Consider the following 17579-nt stretch of genomic DNA (forward strand, 5'->3'; position numbering starts at 1 on the left):
TAAGGTTGTTTCAGTGGGCTGTGTAGGCTTCCTGGTGGAGGGGACTAGTGCCTGTGTTCTGGTGCATGAGGCTGGATCTTGTCTTTCTGGTGGGCAAGACCACGTCCGGTAGTGTGTTTTGGGGTGCCTGTGGCCTTATTATGATTTTAGGCAGCCTCTCTGCTAATGGATGGGGCTGTGTTCCTGTCTTGCTAGTTGTTTGGCATAGGGTGTCCAGCGCTGTAGCTTGCTGGCCGTTGAGTGAAGCTGGGTGCTGGTGTGGAGATCGAGATCTCTGGGAGATTTTTGCCGTTTGTTATTATGTGGAGCTGGGAGGTCTCTGGTGGACCAGTGTCCTGAACTCGGCTCTCCCACCTGAGAGGCACTGGCCTGATGCCCGGCTGGAGCACCAAGACCCTGTCATCCACACGGCTTAGAATAAATAGGCGAAAGAAAGGAAGAAAGAAAAAATAAAATAAAATAAAGTTATTAAAGTAAAAAATAATTATTAAAAGAATTTTAAATTTTAAAAAGTAGTAAAAAAAAAAAAAAGAAAGAAGGAAGAGAGCAGCCAAACCAAAAAACAAGTCCACCAATGATAACAAGCACTAAAAGCTATACTAAAAAAACCCCAGAAAAACGGACAGACAGAACCCTAGGACAAATGGTAAAAGCAAAGCTATACAGACAAAATCACACACGGAAGCATACACATACACACTCACAAAAAGAGAAAAAGGAAAAGTATGTATATATCATTGCTCCCAAAGTCCACCGCCTCAATTTTGGGATGATTCGTTGTCTCTTCAGGTATTCCACAGGTGCAACGTACATCAAGTTGATTGTGGAGATTTAATCCGCTGCTCCTGAGGCTGCTGGGAGAGATTTCCCTTTCTCTTCTTTGTTTGCTCAGCTCCTGGGGTTCAGCTTTGGATTTGACCCCGCCTCTGCGTGTAGGTCACCTGAGGGCGTCTGTTCCTGCCCAGACAGGACAGGGTTATAGGAGCAGCTGATTTAGGGGCTCTGGCTCACTCAGGCCGGGGGGAGGGAGGGGTACGGATGCTGGGCGAGCCTGCATCGGCAGAGGCTGGCGTGACATTGCAACAGCCTGAGGCGTGCTGTGCGTTCTCCTGGGGAAGTTGTCCCTGGATCACGGGACCCTGGCAATGGCGGGCTGCACAGGCTTCCGGGGGGGGAGGTGTGGAGAGTGACCTGTGCTCGCACACAGGCTTCTTGGTAGCTGCAGCAGCAGCCTTAGCGTCTCATGCCAGTCTCTGGAGTTCGCGCTGATAGCCCAGGCTCGCGCCCGTCTCTGGAGCTCCTTTAAGCAGCATTCTTAATCCCCTCTCCTCGCACATCGCGAAACAGAGAGGCAAGAAAAAGTCTCTTGCCTCTTCGACAGTTCCAGACTTTTTCCCGGACTCCCTCCGGCTAGCTGTGGCGTACTAGCCCCTTCAGGCTGTGTTCACGCAACCAACCCCAGTCCTCTCCCTGGGGTCTGACCGCCGAAGCCTGAGCCTCATCTCCCAGCCCCCACCCGCCCCAGCGGGTGAGCAGATAAGCCTCTCAGGCTGGTGAGTACTGGTCGGCACCGATCCTATGTGCGGGAATCTCTCCGCTTTGCGCTCTGCACCCTTGTTGCTGCGCTCTTCTCCATGGTTCCAAAGCTTCCCCCCACTCCACCCCCGTCTCCGCCAGTGAAGGGTCTTCCTAGTGTGTGGAAACCTTTCCTCCTTCACAGCTCCCTCCCACTGGTGCAGGTCCCATCCCTATTCTTTTGTCTCTGTTTTTTCTTTTTTCTTTTGCCCTACCCAGGTACGTGGGGAGTTTCTTGCCTTTTGGGAGGTCTGAGGTCTTCTGCCAGCATTCAGTAGGTGTTCTGTAGGAGCTGTTCCACATGTAGATGTATTTCTGATGTATTTGTGGGGAGGAAGGTGATCTCCACTTCTTACTCTTCAACCGTTTTCCCAGTATTTTATAATAACTCTAAATGGAATATAATATATAAAATATTTAATCAACATGTTGTACACCTGAAACTAATATTGTAAATCTATTAGACTTCAATTTGAATAAAAGAAAAGAAATGAAAGCTAAACTAGAAGAAAACAAGAATGAGTGAATATAACAGAAAATGCCTTTCTAAAGTAAAAAGGAAAATGTTTTAAATCAAAAAGAAACAAAGATGAACAGATTCCTAGAAAAAGTGACAAATATGAAAGATAGCAAAGAAGACCTGACATATGGATAATAAGATTATCTGAAGAAGAATACTGAAGCAAGGAAAAAGAAAAAAATGCTTAAAACTAATATTGGATGGACCTAGAGACTGTCATACAGAGTGAAGTAAGTCAGAAAGAGAAAAACAAATAACCATATGCTAACACACATATGTGGAATCTAAAAAAAACAGTACTGATGAACCTAGTGGCAGGGCAGGAATAAAGATGCAGATGTAGAGAATGGACTTGAGGACACGGGGAGGGGGAAGGGTAAGCTGGGACGAAGTGAGACAGTGGCATGGACATATATACACTACCAAATGTAAAATGGATAGCTAGTGGGAAGCAGCCGCATAGCACAGGGAGATCAGCTCAGTGCTTTGTGACCACCTAGAGGGGTGGGATAGGGAGGGTGGGAGGGAGATGCAAGAGGGAGGGGATATGGGGATATATGTATACATATAGCTGATTCACTTTGTTGTACAGCAGAAACACACAACATTGTAAAGCAGTTATACTCCAATAAAGATATTTTTTTAAAAAAACTAATATTGAGGAAACTTTAGATTTGCTTTTAAAAAGCACACCGTGTACCTACAAATTTTGACCCAGAATGACCAGCAGCAAGACACATTCTAATAAAATTACTAGACTTTTTTTTAAAAAAAAGAAATGCCTTGGATACTTCAGCAAAAACAGCAGGTGGGTTGTAAAGGAAGGAAAATCAGATCATCTTCAAACTTTTTGACACCAACACTTTATGCCAGAAGAAAATGGAGTAACATTTAAGATACTCAAGGGGAAAAAATGTGAGCCAAGGACATTATATCTGGTAAAAGTGGCTTTTAGGTATAAAAGGTACAGGTATTTATCAACATGCAGGAACTCAGGAAATATTCGTCCCATGATCCCTTTCTGAGAAATTTGCTAGAGAATGAGCTTAAGACAACCAAAGTGATGAGAGAGACATTGATATAAGGACTATCAGTCAGCATTAAATATATAGTTACTTGTAGAACTAAGACTAAATGAGATTTGAAAGAGAGAAAGTATTAATGCTTATATGCCCAGTGCTCTGGTAATGTAGATATAGTGTAACTTTTAATGGAGAAATGGGGAAAGAATATGCAAAAAAAAGAACTGTTCTCAGCAATTATATTGGTAACAGTATTAGTGTTATTCCAGGACTGTGTAACGTGAGATAATGTTAACTGAGTAATTATGAGATATTCAAATTCCATCATCCTCTGTCTTTGAGAGCTAAGACTTTTAATGTGGAAGAATACAGATGTAATTCAAAAGAATTTGAGTTAGAAACAAAACACCCCTGTAGTCCTGAATATGAACTCATGAGAAATTTTATTGAAAAGTACATGCACACGCACACACACACACACACACACACTTTTGCTTTATCCACTGAAAAGGCTTAGAAACAATGACCAGCCCAGAAGCAATGAGCACACCTAGTAACCCAGGTTCTGTTCTTGAAATACCATTCCCATTAAAAGAAACCAGGATGTCTTAGAGAAATAGCTAATTCCAAGCTTGCAGCAGGAAATAAATAAGATGAGCTTGGAACATCTTGTCATAAAGGATAGGAAAGAAGCTTTCAAAGACTACTATGGTCATATCAAAAGGACTCAGAAGCCACTTTGAAGACGTTTCCACTGGCCAGAGACAGTTTGGCTTGAAAAAGGATAATTGCCAGTAGCAACGAGCACGTCTAGTACCCAAATCTTGGTTTCTAATACTATTCTCCAATTAAAGGGCTCCTTAGAGAAATGGATAATTCTAGGGCTGGACAGGGAATATACAAGATGAACCTGAAATATTTTGTAGTACTAGAAAATAAAGAAGCACTCAAAAAACAACAACAGCAAACAAAAAACTATTGAGGTATGTTAATGTGACACAGGGCCTTCTGGAAGAACTGTTACTGGCCAAAACTGGAAGAATATGAGCAGGAAAATAACAGTATTGGATTATAACACAAGGAATAAAATGTGTCCGTGAGTCTATAGTGATAGAAATAAATGATTACATAAATAGATGGGGGCGAAGAGACCAATCTCCCCTACAGAAAAATTCTAAATAATTTGTGTGTATACACCTGTCTCAAGGAGGTGCAGCACAACTCCTCACCCCTTAAGTGTAGGCTATGTTTAGTTACTTGCTTCCAAAGACTATAGTATAGAAGGAGGGGGGAGCAGTTGGGAACCCTGCAAACACTACCTGAAGTGATCCCAGTTAACATCAGCAGTGATGTCATGTTGGTGGTGCGTAGCCTTGGTTTGATGTGATAAGGAGGAAACTTCACTGTTACTCTCTTCCAAAAGTCATAACCCTAGTCTAATTATGAGAAAAATATGAGGCAACCCCAGGTTGAGGGACATTCTGCGAAATACCTGATGAGTACGCCTTAAAACTGTCCAGGTCATCAAAAACAAGGAAAGTGAGAAATTCTCACAGCCAGGAGGAGACGAAGGAGACAGAGGACTAATGTAATATGGAATATTTGATGGGATCCTGGAACCAAAGTAAACGGACATTACGTAAAACCCAAGGAAATCTGAATAAAGTATGAACTTTAGTTGTTATATATGTATCAGTATTGGTTCATTAGTTATGACACACAAACCATAGTAATGTAAGATGTTAACAGTAAGGGAAATTGGGTACGGATGTATAAGAACTCTGTACTATCTTCTCAATTTTTCTGTAAATTAAAACTAAAGTTAGAATTTGGATATTTTTTAGAAATCATTGCAATTCATTGAAACCCATCAAATATGTTTAAATCCATGAGTTCATAACTATAGTTAAAACAAAAATTGTTCAATTTCAGAGGATGATAAGGAACCAATTTATTACCTTGAGAAATGGTAAATTAAAGCAGAAGAATCAAGCATTAATCTTGTTTTCTTTTCCTGGGTGACTAAATAGTAGTAGATGAGGGAAAGCCTCTCTTTATAAAAGCATTCTACTTAATAAAAAAGGAAATGTTAAAGAGTATCACCATTTTGAAATCCTGGGAAAATTAATGAATCTAGGCATTGAGCATCAACAGCTGCTAACATCACAACATATGAGACACAGATACTATGTGCCACCTGCTGGGGGAGGACAGCACCACCTGTATTCATGAGAAGGGATCAACCCTGAGTCATATCAAGCTCTGTGTCCACTTGCCAATCTGCAGAAATACAGAAGAACATGTTGGACTCCGTCATGACTCTGCAGTCGGCAAAATCCAGATTTGGGGAAACTACAGGTCAAATGCCCCAGCCCCTTCAATAGAGAACTTGTAAGGAAAGAAAGGGATGGAAGAAGAAACCTGTAGATTAAAAATATTTCAAAATATTTGAAAATGGATAAGACTAACCTCAAAAGCATTATGCTAAGTGAAAGAAGTCAGACACAAAAGACCACATGTTACTTGATTGCATTTATGTGAAATGTTCAGAATAGGCAACTCTATAGAGATAGAAGGTAGATTGGTGCTTTCCAGGGAGGGAAGGAATGGGGATTAACTGCCAGTGAGCACAGGGTGTCATTTGGTAGATGCTCATGGAGAAGCTTTGGGGATGGGTACAGAAAATCCCCAAGTGAAGGCTATAAAGGTATAGCCTCCTTATCAAATTTTAAGTTATATATATTTTTGTGTGATTTCCAGTATCTTTTATTTTACAGTAAAAGGGTTTAAAAAAAAAAGAAAAACAGAACACAAGACTCCTAAGCTGTAAGGAGAGGTCAGATTCCCCGCATATTTCATTCTTTATCATGGTAATGAGAGTATTTCTCGTGGGCAAATTCAAGGTAGCTAGGAAACGTTCCTTTACCTCACAAAGGAAAGAAAAAAATAGTGCAAAAGAGACCTAGTATTTGGTACGCTGCATGACAAGTGCCATTTGGACCTCAGACCCTGTTCCAAACGTGCAAAATAACACACATTCTTTTCTGGTAGGTTCAGCTGCCCCGTGATTTCCAATTTTATACACACACAGAATTGTAGAACTGTAATAAAGGAAATGGATGAAGGAGGAGAAGTCACCTATAGTCCCACCTCCCTGGCAAATCACGAATCATAAAATCATAAATATTTTTTACTTTAGTGTTTTTGTCAGGCGAGTGTGATAACCACTATACTATGGAAACACTTCAGTGTTTTTGGTTTGCTGGGGTTCTGTTGGTCAGTTGGTGTTTTTGTTTTCTGTTGTGAGGGGTTGGCCATTTTAGCAAGAATTCTTTCCCAAAATAGAATTCATTTTGAGGGGCAACTTTTATGTTTTTGCCTTCTCGTGAAAACCACTCAGAGGATCCTGTCTTACTATTATTTAAAATGTCACCTGTTAAGTAATAGTAAGTACTCTCCGCAGTTCTGCTGGCCCCAGGGTAGGCAGCTAGGTATATATTCCCTGTTCTCTTGTTATGTGGTTGTATTCAGAGTGGAGCTGGGGCCCGTGACAGTCGCTCTTTCCCTCACCCCTGCTTTCTCATTTTTCCACTTGGGCAGAGTTCAAAACAGCAGCTCAGCAACAAGATCAGGAACAGGAGGAAGAGGATGATGAACAGGCAGTCCACAGAGCTCGGGAGTGGGATGACTGGAAGGACACCCATCCTAGGGGCTATGGCAACCGACAGAACATGGGTTAGTCTCCCCACAGCAAGACAGGACTACAGGGGCTTCTGTCTTCCCCACCATGGAAAGCTGTGCAGTCTTCCCCTCCCTGGGCTCCTGCTTCAGCTGTGTACAACGAAGGCAGAGATGCTTAATTAATCATGCTTTGCGTTCATTAAAATGTCAAACAATTAAGTGTGTATTTGTACCCTACATGATGAGCCAGCAATCTTGTCTTGGAATTATAATCCTCATCATGGTATATTCCACTTTTCTTAAGTGGAAATAAAAGAGTCCTGAGAAATGTTTCTGTATGATCAATGGCTGTATGAACTCTCTTTGAAAAATGAAAGTCCCCTCTATCATGTGAGCCTGTGCAGAAATATGAGTATCAGCTGCTTTCTTCCAGGGGGTGAGCGGAGGGGGTCAGCTGTGGGTCCCTGGGCTTATGGAGGGATCCTCGTCATCTCCCTTTGATGTGGGCAGTGAGTTACCCAGCATCAGAGCTGCCCAGACTGGCTGGAGCTTGCTTTCTCCTTTCTACCCCAGTGCTGTGAACTAACCCAACACTTGCTTTACAAGGGACAAGCACAAAAGCCGGGACTTGCCCTGCCACACGGCTCTCTTTTCAGGAATTACAGCTGTCAATGAACAGAACAATCCTATCTACCCAATCTTCCTTGCTTCAGCCATGAGAAATGAGGAAACCGATAAGGCACTATGAGAGCCATCCTTGTGTGAGCATCTGAGGCCAGGGCCTTTACTCTGGAACTATCTAGAACCCTGAGGGTAAGAGCAGCTCAGGCCATAGCCTAGCTCCTAAGTGGGCTGCTGGAAGACCATTTTGGCCCTCTTGGCCCATGCCGTGCCATACCTGGCACAGTCCCAAGCGGTCAGTGTGCCATGGCAGTCATTTTGCTAGTTAATAAGGTACCTGCAGTCATGCCAATAACTGGGAGTGGAGGAGGGGAGACAGCACAGATGACAAGGAAGGGTACCTACCTTCTGCGGTAAAGAGAAGACACGTCCTCAGCTCCCAGGTTGATACCCTAGAAAAGCAGCCATGTGTTAAAACAAACGATCTAGAAAACATACTTTTGTTCTATGTGGCTTTGGTACACTTCATTTTCTTTTAAGATGGCTCAGCCTTCCTATTCTAGCTTCTGCAGCCTAGCTTAGGACAGGGGTTTGAAAAGGAGACTCAGATCCCTCTCCTTTGTAGGGTGGTAAATGGAGGGCTGTCAGACGATGAGTAGGACGTTATGTTTAGTGGAGATGACAGAAGACCACCAATAATATATTTATTGCTAAATATATACTGCTTAATAAAGGATTCATGGTACCCTCACAACATAAGCTCCTGAAACTGGTAGAGCACAGATTAACTTCCCCCACAGATTTGGGAAGCAAACATTCATTTGTAGTTCTCTTCCAGTTATTGCCAGGCTGCCTCTAGCAATGGCCTATTTCGTGCCCTTGAAACTCCACCCTGAGCTCATTCCCCAAATGGGCCAGGTTGGGGTTATCCCCTTGGTCTGAGTCTACTTAAAGATGGTCCTTCCAGAAGATCCAGCCTGATGAAGCCCCCTCACATTCTGATATCTAAGAGGCAAACTAGACAAAGTGGGTTTGAATCCTGGCTTTAAAAGTTGAAAGCTGTGTGACCTTGGGCAATATAACTTCTCTGAACTGCTCCTCTGTTTCCTCTATGTTTATAGATGAGCTGTTTCATAGGGTTGTTGTGAGAATTAAATGAATAATGGCAGCCATTATAATAGGCTGAAGAATAAGTGTTTTCGTCTGAGCTCAGTGACTATGGTCTGTCCACTAGGAAGGGAAAGGAAATGGACAGGTAGGTGTTGGAAACTCTGTTCTGTGCCAGGCACCAGACCCGGCACTTTCACATGCTATTAATACTCACAATGACCCTGCAAAATAGGTAGCATTATCCCCATTTTACAGATTGGAAAACAGGCCCGGAGAAGCTGAGTGATTTCTTCAAGTTCACATTAGTTAACAAGCTGTGCTCCTGTCATTTTCCATGTGCTTCCCAATTGCGTGTGCTTTTAGTTCTGCATCTTAAAGCAGCTTAAAAAGAGGGAGCAGCTTGAAAACTCCAAACCCAAACCACCACTTATACGTTATTGGAGCTCTAGAAATTTCTTTTTAGCTGACTCACCGAAGAAAAGGTTATGACAGCCCGCTTCCCCCCTGCCATTTCCCCCTCAGCTGGGGGATAAGACAGAGGCAGTGAGCAAACCCATCTCCCTCCATTTTCCTCCCCAGTTCAGTCTGCCTGCCTGGCGGCTAGAGAAAACAAAAAGAGAACCACCTTCTCTACTCCCACCAGAACAAGGCGTTTCAGGGTCCTAGAGTGAGCTGGGTTTGATGGACCCCGGGAAGCTAGGACTCAGAGCATTGCACAGATAACAGTACTGCTTCATCGTTTGCACTATGCATATTTCACATACGCTGCATATTTCATTCTCACAACCCATCGGGCAGGAGATGATGCCTTCGTTTTACAGGGAAGGAAACTGGCTTGGGGAAACGCAGTGAGTGACTTAACTTCAGCACACAGCTAATACATAGACCATGCAAACATATCAGTGTAGCCAAAATATTTGCCCTCTGTAGCTCTCACGTGGAGGCCAATTAGTTATTTGGAAAAGGTGAACGCTGGGCACTACTTCTTTTAATGCCATCATGCGGTGATTTGTCCTTTCCACTCTTATTCTTTTCAACACCCCTGTAAGAAAGACGGGGCAGGGGACCGAATGAGCTGATTTCAAGCCCAAGAAGTTGGAGTTAAGGTTTCTGAATTGAGTCTCAATCCTCAGGGCTCTGCCCCTCCCTAGCCGGGTGAGCCAGGGCCACCCAGGTCACCGGGGTCACTGCTGTCATCTAAAACAACGTGCAAAGGATAAAACTTTTGAACCTAAATCCACCTCTCTATGTTAACTGAATTCCGAAGTCCTCCTCTGCTTACTGTGGGCCTCCGGTTTGCTCATCAGCACAACAGATACACTGCCACCCGGCTCTTTCAGACACCCAACAAGACGGCACTGTGACCTTCCTTTGTCTCCTTGCGAAACAGCTCCCGCCAACACCTGCACATCATTTCCTCACAGGTTGCTTTTCACCCATTCATCCAAGGTTTAACCTGGCTCAGTTCACTCATGCTCCATAGCAAGGAGGTATGGGTTCTAATACCAGCTCTGTCAGTTTTAGCCCCTCCCAGATGCTGACAACATCTGGCCTACTTACCTCACAGGCCAGAGTAAGGAGCAAATGAAGTCAAATATGGAAAAGCACTTTGAACAATTAGAAAACATGGCACAAATGTAAGTTTGGCGGCCAGAGGAGGGGATGCATTGTTTTTTAAATTCAGTATTTCACAACTTATTTTAACCCCTGCCCCCCTATTGCTTTCTCAGTCTTCTATATATATCGCCACCAGTGAAAAGGTTTGTGAACATGCTTTTCTTTGTGTGCTGGAGATGACCAGCACAGGAGAGAATTGTTACGTGCAGTGGAAATTGAGAACCAGTTTTTACTTATCTGCCCACCAGGCCGCCTTTGACAAATGTATGTGAAAAGATGGTAAACAAAAGATTTCAGTTTCTTGTCCCAACTGGCAATAAATCCCTCCAAGAGAGTACAACTCAGCAATGACTTAGGCCATCCTATTCCCATGCGGTAGCACAAATAACAGGAATTCGTGTATTGAGCACCTACTGTATACTAGGAGTTGACTATTTCTAATCCTCACAACGTCCCAAGGTAGATATTATTATTGCCTCAATTTGTAAATGAGGAACTTGAGGCTCAGAGAAGGGATTTCCCAAAGATCACTCAGCCCTAAGTGTCGAGCTGGGCCTGGATTCCAGGTGGGCCTGATTCCACAGGCCACGTCCTTCCAGTCTGCCACACTCCCCGGGAAGCACAAAGCACGGGGGACATAGGAAGGTGGGCGAGATACCCCGCTGGCACACTGCTCTGGGGATCACCCCTCCCCTTTCTCTGTCTAAATTTTGAGCAACGATTCTATCAGCTTTGCCGGCCAGGCCCTTTAAGGGCACATCTGAGACCTGCTCACTAGGGGAATACCCCGGACTCAGAACTCTCCCCTTCCTGGGGCCCTACATCCCTCAACCTGTAGAACATTCCTGCTCCCAGTGCCAGGCCCACCTGTTTCCAGCCCTATCCCATCTTGGTACAAGTGAATCTTTTAAACCCTCTCTCTATTCCACCCTCTCACTTAAGGGTTCCTACACATTTTCTGAGCCCGTCAAAGCCCCCCCCTCTTGATCTACCAGGCCCTCCTGGACAGCTAAGACCAGACCCAGGTTGTGAGCGCATGAGACTTGGCAGCCAGGGGCTGGGAGGGAGGATTTCTGCCTGAACTCTGAGGCCCTCCCACACTCAGCGACAGATACCGCCTCTGCTACCCTGGTGCCCTTGTCCCCGGCTCAGGGACATTGAGTGATTGGCAGAAAGACTCCTCACCCGCTTTATGGAACCTGTCTTCTCCTTTCCTTGTCTACCTTCTGCCTGGGTGAGCTCACCCCACCTCCGGCTTCCATGACTCACCACATGTATGCTGATGGCCAGTGCTAGCCCTGACCTTTCTGCTGAGCTCCCTGACCCATATCCTGTCATCTACCACACCGCTCCTCTTGATGAACAAAAACTCAAATTCAACAGCCTGGCAATGAACTCATCACACTCCCCACCCCTCTGGCTCCATTAGAGTTTCTTAGGGCCTGTCGCCTACTTAGTGCTCTTCCTGGGAAACTCAGCACTGTTTCTGGCCTTCTCCTGACAAAGCCGGCATTCAGTGTCTGCAGAATGAATTACTGAATGAATGAGTCCCATCATGAATCCCGCTTCTTCGTCAGGCAGATTCACAATAACGCAGCCTCTTTCTTTTCATATTCAAACAACCTTACATAAAAGGAAACCCAGAATCCCTTCACCTTAAAGCAGCAATCATTTCTCTCTCAGACCCCCTTTCATCCTATCACTGAAGGGACCACATTTTCACAAAGTGTATTCAGTGGAGAGGTCTGCTTTATACTCTGCTTTGAAAGCTTACCATATCATATACTACAGAGTCTACCGTATAATAATTTTAATGACTTTAGATTGTCTATAAGATTGCTATATAATAGCTTACTTAGGCCCCCCAGATTTTGAACATTTGGATTGTTTCCAGGTTTCTACTGTTATTTCCTTTATTCATTTAACAAAGCAAATTACCTTATTGGCTTGGGCACGCATAAAATTTCCCTGGAGGAGGAGGAGGGGTGTGGGATTGTTAGAGGCCAGGAGTGGGAAGGAGGCTTTTCACTGAATTTCCCTATAGACCCTTTTGAATTTTGAATCATGTGAATATGCTGACTATTCAAGATATATATACCAAAAGCTTACTGTACATGAAGCATCTCACTAGAAGCTGGATGTAGCAGTGGGGTCTACACTCTCAAACTAACTTCCTAATATGTGCTCTCCCAAAAGTATGTATAACGTACCTTGGGAATCCAGAGGAGAGAGCAGGGTGGAGAATCTCAGACAATGACATTTTCACAGTAACTTGAAGCATGCGTAGGACTTAGTCAGGCTGATAAGAGACCACCGTGGGCAAAGGCCCAGAATAGCAAAGGGCACTTCCTGGTTGGGAAAGGAGGCTGTATCTGGTGGGGTGTGAAAGTTATGGGAAGTGAGACTTTCAAGAAGGGCAGAAACCAGTGGAGCAAAGGCTCTGGAGGCCAGGCTCTGGGCTTCGAACTTGATCCCGGAGGCCATGGGAACCTTTGGAGGGTCAGAAACAGGGCAGAGGGTAAGAGCTGTGTTTGATCGCAATCCTCTAGCAGCAAAGGACCAAAGGAAGGTAGAGCAGCTGGGAGCAGCCTTCTGGAGTCCAGGAGACAGTGACAAAGGCCTGAACTAGGGGACCAGCTGTCCCAATGAGCCCCAAACCACCCTGGTTTTAGCACTGAAAGTCCTGCGTCCCGGGCAACTCCTCAGCCTCTGGCAAATAGACATAGTCAGTCATTCTAGCCTGAACCAAGGCGCTAGATGCTGCTGTTCCCCAGAGCCTGCCTGCCCTGAGAAGTGATCCAGTGACTTCCAAGAGATTTTTGAAATACTCACCCTGTTCTGTCCCACCCTCCACCTCCTCGGTCCCCACCTCCAGCCACTACTCCTGGGTTCATTTACTTCTGTAGGTTCCTTCTAGAGCTGCTGATCTGCAGACATAAAGGGATTTATGAGGAAGACATCCCCACTTACCAACGTCCAGTCTTCTTTCCTTCTGCTCCCCTCCACAAACCTGAGGCTCCCGTCAAACGAAACTAGTCCCTGTGCCAAAGCAAACCTGCAGACTTTTGTGTCTCCCCAGCCGTCACAAGACAGATCACTCTCCCTACTTCTCTGCCTGTTGAAGCCCATTGCAAATGCCACCCCCCCCACACACAGCTGAGTACCAGTACCATGGAAAAGCTCCTGGGTGGCAGACACTGCCCGAGAACTTTTCAAACATTACCACTACTCCTCACAGCAAATAAATATGATTAGTCCCGTTTTCCAGAGGAGGAAACCAAGACTCAGAGAAGGGAAGTGTCTTGTCCAAGGTCACACAGCTACTAGCCTTCCCCTCCATCTTCTTTGTACTTCTCTGATGGCCCCAATCCTTGTATTGATGATGTGTGTACTTCTTTCACTCCCTGCCAGCCCCCTGACCCACCACACGCACGATTGTCAACCTAGAACAATGCCAGGCTTGTAGTAGAACCTCAATAAAAATTTGGTAAAAGAAGGGACTATGCATGTCCCTTGTATAGTACCTAGCCCATTGACTGGCATTAAATAGGTTCTCCTATTCAGGTATCGCTGAAATTGCAGTACCGAACCAAGTAAGAGTATGATTGAAGGGGAACGATCAGAAGAAAACACATTATGGCAAAACCTCAGCTACCCAAAGCTTTCTAGAAATGAGTCATTCTGAAGGCTGAGGGTGAACCTTCAGAATCCAGGAAGAAGAATCCTAGGGCTGCTTCTTTCTCAGCGTTTACCTCGCTTCCACCCACTTCTTCTGAGCTCCCCGGTCCCCTCGCTCTCCTTTTCCTTCCAGTCTTCCTTGGTTTTCTGTTGTTCCTGCAAAGCTTCTTAGCTTCCGGTTTGGCGAGCTAATTGCAGTCTTCCCCTTGCTGTCCTTCCATGCCTTTTGCACCCTTTCTCCTCACCACAGCACCCCCGCTTCCAAAGAGGCTTCCCTGCCCTCCTCAGGCTGGTGGATGCTTCTCTCATCTGCGTCTGCACACCCCACGGCACCCCATACGGGTGTCTGTGATTCCATCCACCTCACATGCTGGACTGTGAGTTTCTTGAGGGTTAGAATCATATCAGCCCTAAATGTCTATGAATGAAATTACCAGACCCTTTTGTGCTTCTTGGCCACCTCTCCTTTGGTACTGCTTACTCCGAGGCAGCTAAGGGTTTGCTTGTTGGTTGGTTGGATTGTAATTGGGAAATCATGAGTGCTGGTTATTCAGGATTTGTCTGCTCACCTACTTCTCTTCTTCCTGCTTTTACTACATTCACTGGTGTTCATGTTATACTTGTCCAGTTGGCTCAGGAAGGCTCCAGCTCAGACAGTATGCTCTTTGTTTTGGAGGGGAAAGGGCTGGCAAATCAGGGTCATGGCCCAGCCCTGCCAGTCCATCTTGCTTAAGGAACCAGGAGACCAGACCTCATTATTTGTTCCACAAGCATTTACTTGAATGCCTACACTGTATCAGGCTCTGAGCCGGACATTAGGGAGACAGAAATGGAAATTGGTGTGTCCTTGCCCTGCATCTAGCACCCTGTGTGAGCCCTTTCTAGGCCTCTTCCATTTACCCGTCTGAAAGTGAAGCGGGGTAGAGACCTGATTTGTAAGCAGCCTTGGAGCTGGCAGCACTGTGGAACTCGTCTATCCGGGATACTCTCGCCCTCCCCACATCTGTGCTTTGCCCTGGAAGAGCCCGGGCCCACCTCTTACCTCTCTCCCTTCTCCCCTGCAGGTTCTGAGCAGACGTGCTCTAATACGTCTCACCCTGTATGTGGCCAACTAGCCCCCAAGAAGCAGCTTGGTAACCCCAGCTAGCCAGGGGGAAGAAAAGAAAGAGGAAGAGGAGGAGGGGTGGCATGTCAAGTGGCCATGGAGGGTACATTGGGGGAGGACAGTACATCCCACGGTGCACCAAAACCGTCCCCTAAGCTCAACTCTGAAGATTCATATTAGTCAGTCTAATCGAGGAGGCCCAAGCCAGAGTGGGAGGTAGGGAGGGAGAGAGAGTTCCACTAATATTCCTGGAAAAGGCTAAGGAATCAATATTTCCTTGTACTTGTAGGACACTTGATACCTTTTTGTATTTAATTTTCCTAGCAACCTTTTTGATTACATTCAGAAGATTTTTTTGAGCACCTACATTAGAGGCCTTATGCTGAGAATTACTGGCCTTTTCCTTTAGGACACTTACCAGAAATTCAAGTGTATAGACAGTTTCGTAAGTTTTGGGGTTTTTTTTGTGTTTTTTTGCGGTACACGGGCCTCCCACCGCTGCGGCCTCTCCCACTGCGGAGCACAGGCTCCGGACACACAGGCTCAGCGGCCATGGCTCACGGGCCCAGCCGCTCCGCAGCACGTGGGATCCTCCCGGACCGGGGCACGAACCCGCATCCCCTGCATCGGCAGGCGGACTCTCAACCACTGCACCACCAGGGAAGCCCCTTTCGTAAGTTTTTAATGTCTGTCTCCTCCACTAGGCTGTGAGTTCAATGAAGGCAGGAATCATGCCCATCTTCTTCCCCAAAGAATCCTCAACACCTAGAACAGCACCTGGCAAACGGTAATCACTCAACAGATATAGATAGTTACCGAAAAAAGGAATCCACAGGCCTGGGACCTGGAGACAATCTTTAATTTTGAAAAGGCTGGTGTGCAGAAGCAAGCCTTTTAGCCTGAAACATAATAGATGTTCAGTAGACATTCATTTTATTAAACGAAGAATAATAATAGGAAACACTTACAGTAATACCTCCTGTGTGCCAGGCGCAGTGCTAAGTGCTTTACATTCACTCACTCAATCCTCAGAACAACCCTATGAAGCAGGTACTATTATTATCCCCATTTTACAGTTGGGGAAACCGAGGCACGGCAGTTTGCCAACTTGTAAGTGGCAGAGCTGAGATCTGAACCCCAGCTATCTGGCTCTGAAGTCCATGCCTTTAGCCGCTAGATTGCCTCCCAACAACAGATCTAGAGAGACAGAGCGATTCCCCCACAGCGTCCGGGGAGGAACTTGGCGGAGCCAGGACCGAAAGCCAGGTCTGCTCTCTGTGCAATGCTTCTCCCACTGGCCACTGGTACAGAACCCCTGGGAACAGAGGCACAAGGAGGGATCTAAGAAGTCTAGATATTCATGCAGAAGAAGGCTCTAGTCGACTAGGTGGCTCTCAGCAGAAGACAGGAGGAGTCAGAGAGCATCCACCAGGGCAGACTGCTTTTCAGAGATCCTATTTGAGGCCTAAGCCATTCCCTTTTCCTGCACTAATTTATCAGGGACCCCTCCTCACACACACACAAACACACACACACACACACACACGCGCGCGCGCGCGCGCGCGCGCGCGCACACACACACACACACACACACACACACACACACAGAGCGCTAGAACCAGCCCGAGGCAATTGAGCACCTGTGGGGAAAGGATGCATACTAGAGAGATTAGAAAGTATGCTCTAAAGCCTGGTGTGTGCGTAGGAAGTTGTGGGGAGAGAACAGGGAAGACTGGAGAAAAGGCTAAAACCTCCAGCAGATAAAGGGACTCAGTGATGAGATTAAAGCAAAGCACCTGCAATCAGCTCAGCTCTGGAGGCACCAGCCTCTTGAGCCACTTCTTGTCATTGTTCTATTTCTTGCAAGACCAGGCTTGACACTGTTGATTCTTCCAGATTTCTTCTCCTCAGTAAAGACCTTTAAGTCCACCTCTTGTTCTTTTTTCTCTCTCATGGACATCTTTTTTTTTTTTTTTTTTTTTTTTTTTTTTTTTGTGGGTCTGCCTCCTATCTCTGGTTGCTGATAATACAAAAAATAGAACATACTCTTGGGAGTCAGACAGACCAGGTCTGCCATTTACTTGTTATGTGAGCTTGTGCAAGTAAGTCGTTCACCCTCTACCATTGTAGAACAGAGCTCTCAAGACCGTTCTGATAATCAAAGAGGAAAGAAAACCCTCAGTCGATGTTCATTTTCTTTCTGTGATAGAAATTGACATCGGAGCCCAACCACCCCACCTCAGAAGACGTTTGATCAACAGAAGAGTGACTACCACTTCTGAGACAGGCACCTTAGACTCTGATTTCATTGCACCTTCAGGAAGAATAATGAGTAACTAGATCCTAGAAAATGAGGCAGACACTCTGATACCTTCCAAGCATTCCCACAGGCCCTTTCAAGGCATCGTTCACTACTACCTCTCCTTCACCCCCTACATCCAGCCAACTGCAAACCCCTGAACATTCTGCCTCCATAGTATCTTTCAAATTGATTTCAGAAGTAGTAGCCTATTTCAGGTTCCCACTGCCTCTCATCTAAGTCACTGCAACTCTTAGCTGACCTCCCTGCCTACCGTTTCTCCTGCTCGCACAGTCATCTCAAATGATCTTACTGATACACAGATATGATCACGCTCTTCCTCTGCTAAGA

General features: G+C 45.5%; 2 protein-coding genes across 2 annotated transcripts in view; both read left to right on the forward strand.

Annotated features, from left to right (window-relative positions):
- Window positions 1-7187, forward strand: part of IGBP1 (immunoglobulin binding protein 1) — a 47958-nt gene extending 40771 nt beyond the window's left edge. Inside the window, exon 7 of the mRNA XM_029240276.1 lies at window positions 6718-7187. Coding sequence (XP_029096109.1) covers window positions 6718-6857 — 140 coding nt within the window. The 3' untranslated portion in view covers window positions 6858-7187. The remainder of the gene's footprint in view (window positions 1-6717) is intronic.
- The window catches only part of LOC114905815 (immunoglobulin-binding protein 1-like), a 64926-nt gene that overhangs the window by 28827 nt on the left and 18520 nt on the right, over window positions 1-17579 (forward strand). The window contains exons 6-7 of the mRNA XM_029240190.1: window positions 6718-6852; window positions 14889-14957. Of these exons, the coding sequence (XP_029096023.1) occupies window positions 6718-6852; window positions 14889-14957 (204 nt within the window). The remainder of the gene's footprint in view (window positions 1-6717; window positions 6853-14888; window positions 14958-17579) is intronic.

This window comes from Monodon monoceros, unplaced genomic scaffold (assembly GCF_005190385.1).
Source record: "Monodon monoceros isolate NGI ecotype Baffin Bay Population unplaced genomic scaffold, NGI_Narwhal_1 Super_Scaffold_22, whole genome shotgun sequence".
Taxonomy (NCBI): Eukaryota; Metazoa; Chordata; class Mammalia; order Artiodactyla; family Monodontidae; genus Monodon; species Monodon monoceros.